Raw genomic sequence first — 12,924 nt, 5'->3', positions numbered from 1 at the left:
AGTTGTTATTCTACCTGGTAAAATGACGAAGTAGTTATATTCGTGGTCGGACGGACAGACAGCCTAGGTCAAATTTCCCACCTTTAGTACTATCTTTGGATTATAATCTTTCATTTGACATCTCATTTGTCATTCCACCTGATAAAATGACGAAGTAGTTATATTCGCGGTCGGACGGACAGACAGCCTAGGTTAAATCTCTTATCTTTAGTACCATCCTTGGATTATAAGCTTTCATTTGACACCCATTTGTCGTTCTACCTGCTAAAATGACGAAGTAGTTATATTCTCGGTCGGACGGACAGACAGCCTAGGTTAAATCTCTCACCTTTATTACCATCCTTCAATTATAAGCTTTCATTTGCCACCTCATTTGTCATTCTACCTGGTAAAATGACGGAGGCGTTATATTCGCGGTCAGACAGACCGACGGACAGTCATCGTAGGTAAAATTTCTCACCTTTAGTACCATCATTAAATTATAAGCTTTCATTTGACACAACAGTTGTGATTCTACCTAGTACAATGACGTAGGAGTTATAATCGCGGTCAGACAGACAGCCTAGGTAAAATGTTTCACCTTTAGTACCATCCTTGGATTATAATCTTTCATTTGACACCTCATTTGTCATTCTAGCTGGTATAAGGACGGAGGAGTTATATTCGCGGTCGGACAGACCGACGGTCAGACAGCCTAGGTAAAATTTTTCACCTTTAGTACCATCCTTGGATTATAATCTTTCATTTGACACCTCATTTGTCATTCTAGCTGGTATAAGGACGGAGGAGTTGTGATTACAGACGGACAGACAGCCAGACATACAGACGGACGTGGATAATTATTCAAAGTTTTCACATTTTTTCAAAATTAGGTGAAAACAAAATATTCATTTCAGACCAACATGTTTTTATTTATTATTTTATTTATTCCTATAAAAACCTAAAAATCTGTAATATACGAAATATTCTTCAAATAACATCAACAACGGTTTTTTAAAATTCTGGTACAGAATGTGTTGATTTTTTTACATTTGTGTCGCTAGTCTGGTACATTTACAAAAAATTCTCTGGCAACACTGGTAGAATCAATTTTAAAATTTACAAAAAATTGAATCTTTATCAGATCTGTGTCATCCAGTGTTCCCAAACCTACCGAAAATTAGGTAGATCTAACGATTTCAACGCATTTCTACCGATCTAACGAAATGTACTGAAATTCTACCTAATTTTGTATTCAGATAGAAATTTTTTCTTATTCCTAAATCTGAGAAGAAATAAGACAAAAAAAATTTTTACTAGTGTGAAATTAACATGACAAAACGAATATTCTGACCTTAATATTCACTAAAAGAAAATCTGGCAACAGAGTAATCTTATATTTTTCCACTTCATTACTGTTACTTGTCAAGTTGTCAACCAGCCAGCAATGCCAACTTCTCATTTTCATCATTAGCTTTGTTCGTGGAGACAGTCCACTATTGGTTTCTGACTGGAACGCATGCGCAGTTCCGTTTTCAAGCGCTTGAAAACGGAAATGCGCATGCGCATGAGACAAAAGCCAGTCAATGGACTGTGCGAACAAAGCTAATATCAAATCTAACGATTTGGCTTCGCAATCTAACGAATTTTTGACAGCATTTTACCGATTTTATTTTTTTTCGTTTGGGAACACTGGTGTCGCTGGTGTCATCGCAAAAGTTTAAAGCAACAAGCAACTATTGTTGTGATTTTTTTTGTGAAATGGAAGATTCAGAATTATTTGGTTTACGGTGGGACAATTACCAGAGTAACTTGGCTGCAAGCCTATATTCTTTGTATAAAGATATGGAATTGTGCGACGTGACAATTAGTGCCGATGGCAAATCTTTAAGGGCTCACAAGAACGTTCTTTCGGTGTGCAGCCCCTATTTCAAAGAATTATTTATGGCGAATCCTGGCAAAGATACAACAATTATACTGCATGGTGTTGATTACAACACACTGTGCAGTATATTAGAATTCATATACCAGGGGGAAGTTACTATTTGCCAGGAAGAGTACGAACAATTTATAAGGGTAGCGGAGACGTTAAAACTTCAAGGACCCACAAACAATTCATCATCTTTATCGTCTGTAAGTATAAGAATGTTTTAACTAACATCAACAATCAATCTATTTTTAGTTGAATATTCAGAGAATACCCCTACTTTTTTTTGGTGGAATTTATGGCTTTGGTGAGAACCAATTATCCAGACTATATTAGATTGAATAATTAATTTGTGTAAAATGTTTCATAGTATCAAACTTGAGCATGATGTCTGATGTATTCATTTGTTTCGTTAGTAATATGTAGCATTAGTAAGGTGCTTAATTTTTATTTTTTTTTTCGCATCGCTAGGGCATCAACCTGGTTATCAAAACCTGGGAGGTTTCAGCCCTCTTTGTGTGTGTTTTTTTTATTTCTTGTTTGGTTTTTTTTTATTTTATTTATTTATTTATTTATTTTGAATTGGTTTATTAATTTTTTTTTGTTTTTTTGTACATAATGTGTTGTAGATGTGTTGATGAAGTACATAAAGAATATCATTATTTCCTGAATAAACAATACAATTTAGGTCTATTGGAAGGTTTATCTTGTAGTGAATTAAGTTTTTATATAGGTAGTTTATTAGTGTTTACATTTAGTCCAGAAAGCCACTGTGCATCTGCTAGGAAAAATATTCCGATTTGGATTTTTCGCACAATCTTACTCATAAAAGACCCCTTTTAATAAATTTGCATGTTGCCAGGATCAAAACTTTTAAACGGTTTTTTGTTTTTTTGCTAAAATTATTTTTTTTTTGCGTGGAACAAAGTTTTTTTAGGTTTTTTGGATCATTCCAAACAGAAAAGGTGTTTTTACATTCTTTCTCGCCTAAAATAAAAACCTAAAATTTTGTGACATAAGAAATTTGCTTCAAATAATATTAAACGACTTTTTTTTAAGTTTTTGTACAAAATGTGTTGGTTTAGTACTTTGTGTCACTTAACTATTCCAGTCATTCCGGTACATTTACAACAATTTCTCTGGCAACACTGCACACAAGCGATTTCATTGGATACTTTATTTAAATTAAAATTTCAAATTTAAGATACAGTGTGGTATTACTAGGTACCTAAAATAATAAAATATATATTACCCCGATGATTTTACCTAAAATCTATTTTAGGGATGCTCAATATTATTTTTTATTAAACTTATAAAACATAAAATTTGTTAACCTAGCTTTCTTCAACTTAGTTAAAACTTTTTTACTACGCCAGACGCGAGATTTCAGTTTCTCCAGGACTTGTGTTATGGAAGAATTTGGACCAATCACGGGTCACAGATTTTCGATTTGACACTTGAGAGTTCGATCAACTTTTGAAAATATATCCATTTACCACAATAAAAACAAATTTGTTTTTAATACTGTGTGTTTACCTTTTTAATTTTGTTATTTTAGGTGAATTGGATTTATAATATTGGATTTACATTTATCAAAATGTAGTGAACTGGAAAAATGAATTCAAATTCAGAAGATGTAAGTGTAATGATATGTAGATAATTAATATTAATGATAATAATTTTAATTCTATGAAGATGTAACATAAATACACCTTAAATATAAATACAAGTGTTTTAATTTATTACCAAAACAAATTTTAAATAGGTAGTAATAGTAAATTTAAATAGTACACTTTTGTTAGATCCAAACCCCCAAAAATAGAAAAGTTATGATCAAAGAAATAAAATGATTGGGGTTTTTTAATTCCCTAATATGTAGGTATGTATTTTACCTTTCATTATAAGACTTTTTCTGTGCTTGGAGTCACACAAAATAATAAGATAAATACTTGTGGATTTTCTATAATTTTTTTATAGAAAAACAGCCAATATCATCTTGTTCTTATGGTATTCCCTACAGTACATAGTACATCTATCCAATACTTTTGCTTATATAAATAAAATATATAAAACTATAATGTAACCAAAAGTGCGTTTATACTTTTAAATACATACCTATACAATTTTATTTTAAGTATAATCATACACATTACCCATTAAACTGTTAAATGTACACACAGTTAAAAAATGGACAGGAAAAAACCTACAATGAAATAAACACATAAGTAGGTATCATTCTAAAATTCTTTACCCAAATCCAAATTATTTATTAAGCTAGATTTATAGTTTGACGGACTGTAGACATAGACACTCTGAAAAAAGATCAACATAGAAGTTTGTGTACTCTTGTTTATAAAGCCACTTGCCACGCATGGGGAGCTATACTATAATAATATATATTATATCATATCGCTCACTATAACGATTCCTAACTAGGAACCTAATTAGTTTAGAAACTAATGGTTCCATACGTGCAGGTTCACTCATCATTAGATACTATAGTATCATATTGCTCACTACAGCGATTCCTAACTAGGAACGAATGGTTACATGTGTGCAGACTCATTCATTTACTTTAGTGAGCGATGTGATATATTATATGTAGTATAGCTCCCCGTGCGTGACAAGCTGTATAATCAAGAGTACACAAACTTCTATGTTGATCTTTTTCCAGTGCGTCTTGCTCTACAATCCTTCAAACTATAAATCCAGCTTAATAAATAATTTGAATTTGGGTAAAGAATTTAGAATGGTACTAATGTGTTTATTTCATTTTAGAATTTTTCTGGCTATTTTTTAAATGTGTGTATGTTTAATGGGTAATGTGTGTGATTATATATCGTCGCTGATTTGCAAAAAGAGGCCAAGTAACATTTTTATATTTTTACTAAGTGGAACTTTAGCTCCTTTTTACACAACCAGTTTAAAACAAAATGTTACTTGGTACCAAAAATTATGAGGATATCTCAACAACAATAAGTAATACACTTGGCCCCTTTTTACAGAATAGGTAGAAACTTCGTACCTACTTATACAATACTTTTGCTTATATAAATAAAATATATAAAACTATAATGTAACCAAAAGTGCGTTTATACTTTTAAATACATACCTATACAATTTTACTTTAAGTATATAATCATACACATTACCCATTCAACTGTTGAAATGTGCACACAGTTAAAAAATGGACAGGAAAAAACCTAAAATGAAATAAACACAATATAAGTATCATTCTAAAATTCTTTACCAAAATCCAAATTATTTATTAAGCTGGATTTATAGTTTGACGGACTGTAGACATAGACACTGAAAAAAGATCAACATATAAGTTTGTGTACTCTTGTTTATAAAGCTTGCCACGCATGGGGAGCTATACTATAATTATATTATATCATATCGCTCACTATAACGATTCCTAACTAGGAACCTAATTAGTTAGGAACTAATGGTCCCATGCGTGCAGATTCACTCATCATTACTATAGTATCATATCGCTCACTACAGCGATTCCTAACTAGGAACAAATGGTTAGGTGCGTGCAGGCTCACTCATTTACTATAGTGAGTGATATGATATAGTATAGCTCCCCGTGCGTGACAAGCTTTATAATCAAGAGTACACAAACTTCTATGTTGATCTTTTTCCAGTGCGTCTTCCTCTACAGTCCGTCAAACTATAAACCCAGCTTAATAATTAATTTGGATTTTGGTAAAGAATTTAGAATGGTACTTAATGTGTTTATTTCATTTTAGGCTTTTTCTGGCTATTTTTTAAATGTTTGTACGTTTAATGGGTAATGTGTGTGATTATATATTATTTAAAATAAAATTGTATATGCACTATATGTATTTAAAAGTATCAAGGCACTTTTGATTACATTATAGTTTTATATATTTTAATTATATAAGCAAAAGTATTGTATAAGTTATAAGTAGATGTACTATATACTGTAGTGAATACCATAAGAACAAGATGACATTGGTTGTTTTTGTATAAAGAAATTATAGGACATTCAAAAATATTTACCTTAATTATTTTGTGTGACTCCAGCATAGAAAAATGAAAGGTAAAATACATACATACTATTTTTTTATAGAAAATTAAAAAATCCCAATCATTTTATTTCTTTGATTGTAACTTATCTAATTTTTACTGGTTTGGATCTATAATAACAAAAATATCTCATTTACTATTTAAAATTTGATTTGGTAATAAATTAAAACACTTGTATTTATATTTAAGGTGTATTTTATTTTACATTTTCATAGTATTAAAATTATTATTATTTATCTACATATAATTACACTTACATCTTCTGAATTTGAATTCATTTTTAGAGTGCACTTTGATAAATACAAGTAAGTAAATCCAATTAAACTTCTAAATCATCCAATTAACCTACAAAGATCAATAAAAGTACAGAATACTACAGAACAAAATAAAAATGGATGAAAATAACAAAATTAAAGAGGTAAACACACAATATTAAAAACAAATTTGTTTTTAGTTTTATTGTGGTAAATAGATCTATTTTCATTTTCGAAAGTTGACAATCGAATTGTCAAGTGTCAAAAAATCGAAAATCTGTGCTTGTGATTGGTCCAAATTCTCCCATAACACAAGTCCTGGAGAAACTGAAATCTCGCACGCCAGACATATTGAGGTACAGGGACCCGATCAGCGTCATAAAGTTAGCGAAACGGTTTTTTCAAAGTCGTTATTTTGACTTCTACCATAGCTCAAAAAATTGCACCTCGTTTGCGGATAATTGCACCATTCAAAATTTCATTTGCGGAGTTTCCGTTTTCGAGATATAAGCAAATCAAAAGTGGAGATTTCGGCGCAGCGCTAAAAATAAATGTCGATTTTCAGGGTATAAAATGCCGTAAAGTCACTAAATAACCATATCAAAAAATTGCACCTCGTTTGCGGATTATGAATAAACTGGTTTTAATTGAAAATTGAGAAAATTGAAAATGTTATAAAGGAAAAACGATTTTAATGTTGGTTGCCTATACTGTAGGGCCAGAATAATTTTCACTTTTGGTAAACCTAAACTGTAAGGCTAAAAGTAGTATGTACCATAGTCAAAATAACTCCTCCTGACTTAAAGGTAATCCCTACTTTGAAATTTCATTTGGGGATTTTCCGTTTTCGAGATATAACCAAATAAAAAGTTGAGATTTCGAATAAATTTTCATTTTCTGGGTATAAAAAGCCGTAAAATTGCTAAATAATCATATCACCTAATTGCTCCTCGTTTGCGGAGTATAAATAAACTGGCTTTAATTGAAAATAATGAAAATTGAAAATTTTATAAAGAAAAACGATATTAACGACGGTTGTGGTTGCCTACACTGTAGGGGCAATGCAAAGGAATTATTATTCGTAGTAGTGATGTTGATTATAGTTACTTTCGAGGATTCGTTACAAATCGTTACTTTTGTATAAAGTAATCATTTACAGTTACAGTATTCGTTACTTTGGATTACTATGATTACTTTTGTATTTGAGTACCGGTAATCATATCGAGAATCGTATTTCTCAGTAGGTAGATATTTTGTATAGGTATTTCGATATAACAACGACCTTCACCGATCTGTTTAAGGGATAAATCGTTACTTTTGTATAAAGTAATCATTTACAATATTCGTTACTTTGATTACTATATGATTACTTTTGTTACTTTTGTATTCGAGTACCGATAATCATATCGAGAATCGTATTTCTCAGTAGGAAGGTATTTTGTATAGGTATTCTGTCACACCCTTAAAACGCTTCATACCGATAACGATATTCCATAACACTCGTAAAATACCGGTCCCGTCCGTTACTCGCTAGGATACGATTGGTATTTTTTTTATAGAAAGTAATCAAGTGTACTGGTTGTACATACAATAGTCGTTACCCGCTCTGATACGATTGGTACAAAGTAACGAAGTAATCAGAGTAATCAAAGTTACGATTTGCCTCTCTGTATAGTAATCGGTACTTTCGGTATTCGTAAGTAACGAGTACTTTGTAACGAATAGTTACTTTTTCAACATCACTATATACACCATGGCCAGAATAATTTTCACTTTTAACTTAAGGCTATGGGTACATAATTCGCAAATATTTTACGTGTATCCCTACTTTTTCTGTCTTTACACGGCAAATTACGCGTAGTAAAATTCACACTGGTATGGATATGTAAACATTACACTGTGGCATTACTAGAATGTCATTCTACTTGAAAATATCATTATTAATTTCAAGAGATGGGTTTTGAATGTTCTTGGATAACTGTTATTTTTATAATTGGAAATTATTAATTCAGTTAATAAATGTGATAATTTTTTCACTAAATATGTATTCAGTGATTGTAATAATTTATTTGTACAACAAAGACTAATACTCAATCGAGAAAAGAGGAAAAGTGTTAAAGTGATTTTTTAATAATATTATATTGTTATGGAACGCTTACAATTTTGAACATCTTTAACAACAAAATACTTGGATCACAGAATATATTATCCTGATTGGATCTTCCACAAATAATACACAATAAATAACTTTTTATTAAGTTCACGTCTTAAATCAATTATTTATCAAATACACTATATTTCAATAATATTTAATCAATAACTCAACATATTCCCGATGCAATGTCAAATATTTAAAATTGTCACTGATTGTCAGTGTCTGACTGACAATATATGCTGACAATATTATATTCGGCTGAGTGCGTTGTAAGACAAAGATAGATTTGGAAAATATTACCACGGCATTGTGTTTATTTTTTTCGAATCCTGAAAAAACCAATAAATATTTTTGAAAAATTTAAACGCAGAATGAAAGATTAAATTATTACCGAGGGCCGAAAGTCCCTTAGAATAAATAAAAAGTTTATTTTGAATGATATATTTGAAATTAAAAATCACACTAAATTTTCTCTTAGTTTTTCACCCCTGTAACTTATTAAAATAAAAATTATAGAAGTTCTCAGGGACTTTCGGCCCTCGCTAATAACGTGATCTTTCATTCTGCGTTTAAATTTTTCAAAAATACTTATTAGTTTTCTCAGGATTCGAAAAAAATGAATCCCCATTTGAATTGCATTGCAGCCGAAAATACGTACCGATCCTCTTAACACATTTAATTTCTCCTGGTTTGTAAACGTGTACGCAAATAAAAAAGTTGTCTATTCGGTTGACTTACAACAGTTAGGGATTAATAAAGAAACAAACGAATCGGCATGCGGCAGGTCGATTGTAATATTTTAGGTATACCAGTTAAGCGTAGATCTCGGGTGCGTAGAGGGTCAATATCTATTTAATTATTAAATTTTTAGTAATTTTTTGATTAAAATATAATAAACAAGATAACTTAAGGAAAAATAATAAGATGGATAATAAAATACAATGCACCCTTGTTAGAAATACCTTTCTTAGCAAAAACTTAATATGTACTAAATTAGAAGAGACTTCCTTGAATAAAAGAACAATTAGGATTCACCCGCAAGTAATATTTTAAATACGAAAAAATATATAGATTAGTGCCGATTCGATATGCGTTCTAGAGCAGAGTAGCTAATTCGTTATGTGGTCTAGCATCATCATCAGTAGCTCGACAACCCTTTTTGGGTCCTGGCTTATTCTAAGAATTTCCTTCATTCTGTTCTGTTCCTTGCTTTGTTCTTCCAGTGGGTAATCTCAAGTGTTTTCAGATCTTGTTCCATGTATCTAAGTTTGGGTCTTCCCTTTGACCTTCTCCCTACTGGTGTTTGCCTCATTATATGTTTTGGTGTTTCGGTCTCCAACATCCGTTCAACATGGCCTATCCAGCGCAGACGTCCGATCTTTATGGATGTTATGACGTCAGATTCGTTGTATTCTGCGTATAGTTCAAAATTATATCTTCTGCACCATAAGTCATTTTCTTTCACTTCCTTATACAGGGTGTCTGCGTAACTTGGAACCATATGGGAAACTTTTTTAATATCAATTTTACGAAAAAAAGTCATTCTTTATAAAATGCTCTGAATAGTCTAAAACCTAAGATGCAATCATCAGATATCAAATTTTGTCAACAGTATACGAGGTATGTCAAAAACTATGAATTTCGCTCAAGAGCAAACTACCTTTATATTTCAAAATATCACAAAATTGTATTATGAAAAGTTATTGGTAATTAAAAACCATATTCAAATATGCAATAACATCCTTCTACTTGAAAAAAAAAAATTCTGAAATTTTCCTAAATTACCGATTCCGAACATCATTTTTATTTATTAGACATGTAATAACTCTTTTATTAATAATTTTAGGAAAAAAAAGTATTCTTCATAAAAATCTGTGCATGGTCTAAACTTCAAGATGCAACCATCAGTTATCCAAGTTTGTTAATTTTATACGAGGTGTGTCAAATAATATGAATTTAGAAATAATTTAGAAATTCTTTCTTTCTTTGACACACCTCGTATAAAATTAACAAACTTGTTACTGATGGTTGTATCTTGAGGTTTAGACCATGCACAGATTTTTATGAAGAATAACTTTTTTCCTAAAATTATTAATAAAAGTGTTATTACATGTGTAATAAATAAAAATGATGTTCGGATTCGGTAATTTAGGAAAATTTCAGAATTTTTTTTCAAGTAGAAATATTGCAAATTTGAATATAGTTTTTAATTATAAATAACTTTTCATAATAAATTTTTTTGATATTTTGAAATATAAAGGTACTTTTTGCTCTTAAGCGAAATTCATATTTTTTGACATACCTCGTATACTGTTGACAAAATTTGATATCTGATGATTGCATCTTAGGTTTTAGACTGGGCAGAGCACTTTATAAAGAATGACTTTTTTTCGTAAAATTGATATTAAAAAAGTTTCCCATATGGTTCCAAGTTACGCAGACACCCTGTATAAATAAAATAAATTTACGCAAGGCTGATTGGCGCCCGCGTGCGGGACATATTTTAGCGCCCTTTAAATCTACAATACGTATAAAACGAATAAATACTTTTGAAAAATTTCAACCCAGAATGAAAGACTACATTATTACTGAGGCCGAAAGTCCCTGAAAACTTCTATAATGTTTATTTTAATAAGTGAAAACAAAAGAGAAAATTTAGTGTGATTTTAGTGTAATTAAAAAATGTATAATTGCAAATATTTAATTCAAAAGAAACTTTTTACTTATTTTTAACGGACTGTCGGCCCTCGGCAATAACGTTATCTTTCATTCAGCGTTTAAATTTTTTGAAAATACTTACTAGTTTACTCAGGACTCGAAAAAAATGAATACATTTAAAACACTTTGAAAATTTTGACAGGCGACATTTTGCGCCTTTCCCCTTAGATTTTTGGCAACATTAATGAAGCACCCTGCATAAAAATTAAAAATATACATTTAAGTAAATAAACAATAATATTTTGTCATTTCAAAGTTTTCAAACAAATTTTATACAGGGTCTCTACATAACAAGGAACCATATGGGAAACTGTTTTATTGTTATTAATTTTACCAGAAAAAATTATTCTTCATAAAAAGTTCTGCATTGTCTAGAACTGCATCAAATATCAAATTTTATGAATCTTATACGAGGTATGTCAAAAAATATGAATTTCGATCAAAAAGTACGTTTAGTTTTCACAATATTGAAAAGTTATTATGAAAAGTTGTTCAGCATTAAAAACTATGTTTCTATATGCAATTACATCCTTGTAATTGAAATATATTGTGATCTAGAAAGGTTCATACTTTACTTTTTATCGAAACTCATATGTTTTTTACATAATATCTCATATAAAATTGAAAAAAATTGATAGGATTTGATGGTTGCATCTTAGATTTTAGACCATGCAAAGCTTTTTATAAAGAACTTTTTATCGTACATTAATTGTACTTTTCAACAACGCCCTCTTCATTTATTAGCAATAATGTGATAAGTCTTTTATTATTAATAATTACCCCTTTTCACGGAACTCTACAGAACTCATCAACAAGACGATGAAATGAGGCCAGCACGGAAAATAATAAAAAATGTTGGATCGGAAATAATGCCAAAAGTAACAATTTCAGAGGTAACTACAGCATTGGGAAACATGAAGAGAAATAAAGCTGCAGGAGAAGATAGTATTACTACAGATATGATTTTAGAAGGAGGTAAGGAACTCATTGCAATTGTAACTAAGCTTATAGACAGTTGTTTACACCAGGGCAAAGTCCCTAAGAGCTGGAACAACTCTAAAGTAATCTTATTACACAAGAAAGGTGATAATCGAAAGTTGGAAAACTACAGGCCCATCAGTCTATTGTCACACCTATTTAAAATACTCACCAAAGTCATAACTACCCGACTAACAAGAAAATTAGATGAATACCAACCATATGAACAGGCAGGTTTTAGAAAAGGCTATTCAACTTCCGATCACCTGTTAACCACAAAAATATTAATAGAAAAATGTAACGAATACAAGTTTCCAGTTTTTATAGCATTTGTAGACTACGAAAAAGCTTTCGACACTATAGAACACACGGCCGTAATAAACGCAATGCAAAATTGTAGAATAGACAGCAGATATATTAACTTAATAAAAGAAACTATGAACCAAGCTACAGCTACATACTACCTAAATGAAAATGAATACACGAACCCTGTACCATTAAACAGGGGAGTCAAACAGGGAGACACTCTATCACCCAAACTGTTCACCTTAGTTTTGGAGGACGTTTTTAAAAATCTAAATTGGAAATATAAGGGAATAAACATCAATGGCCGCTATCTCAGTAATCTACGATTTGCGGATGACATAATCCTGATAGCTACTGACCTACAAGAACTGCAAACCATGCTTTCAGAACTACACACAGAATCTTCTAAAATAGGACTGAAAATGAATTTAAACAAAACAAAAGTCATGCACTCCGAAGAAACGATGACAATAATAAACAACAAAGTTATAGAAAAAGTTGAAGAATATATATACTTAGGACAAAAAATAATACTAAATAGGGAAATTCAA

General features: G+C 30.7%; 2 protein-coding genes across 2 annotated transcripts in view; both read left to right on the top strand.

Annotated features, from left to right (window-relative positions):
• Positions 1-378: 378 nt before the first annotated feature.
• LOC114335443 (uncharacterized) overlaps positions 379-12,924 on the top strand; it is a 68,437-nt gene continuing 55,891 nt past the window's right edge. The window contains exon 1 of the mRNA XM_050654192.1: positions 379-446. Within this exon, the coding sequence (XP_050510149.1) occupies positions 394-446 (53 nt within the window). The 5' untranslated portion in view covers positions 379-393. The remainder of the gene's footprint in view (positions 447-12,924) is intronic.
• LOC114335013 (longitudinals lacking protein-like) lies at positions 1,575-3,624 on the top strand. Its single transcript, XM_028285171.2, has 2 exons — positions 1,575-2,112; positions 3,465-3,624. The coding sequence occupies exons 1-2, from the start codon at positions 1,741-1,743 to the stop codon at positions 3,507-3,509; spliced, it is 417 nt and encodes a 138-aa protein (XP_028140972.1). The 5' UTR covers positions 1,575-1,740; the 3' UTR covers positions 3,510-3,624.

This window comes from Diabrotica virgifera, chromosome 1 (genome assembly GCF_917563875.1).
Source record: "Diabrotica virgifera virgifera chromosome 1, PGI_DIABVI_V3a".
Taxonomy (NCBI): domain Eukaryota; kingdom Metazoa; phylum Arthropoda; class Insecta; order Coleoptera; family Chrysomelidae; genus Diabrotica; species Diabrotica virgifera.
This window is presented reverse-complemented; position numbering and strand designations above follow the sequence as displayed.

What these genes read in the sequence shown, in the direction of transcription:
- LOC114335013 (XM_028285171.2), top strand. Translation starts at nt 1,741, where the DNA reads ATGGAAGATTCAGAATTATTTGGTTTACGGTGGGACAATTACCAGAGT. An exon ending in ATTCATCATCTTTATCGTCT is followed by an intron (nt 2,113 to 3,464) that starts GTAAGTATAAGA and finishes TTGTTATTTTAG; the next exon opens with GTGAATTGGATTTATAATAT.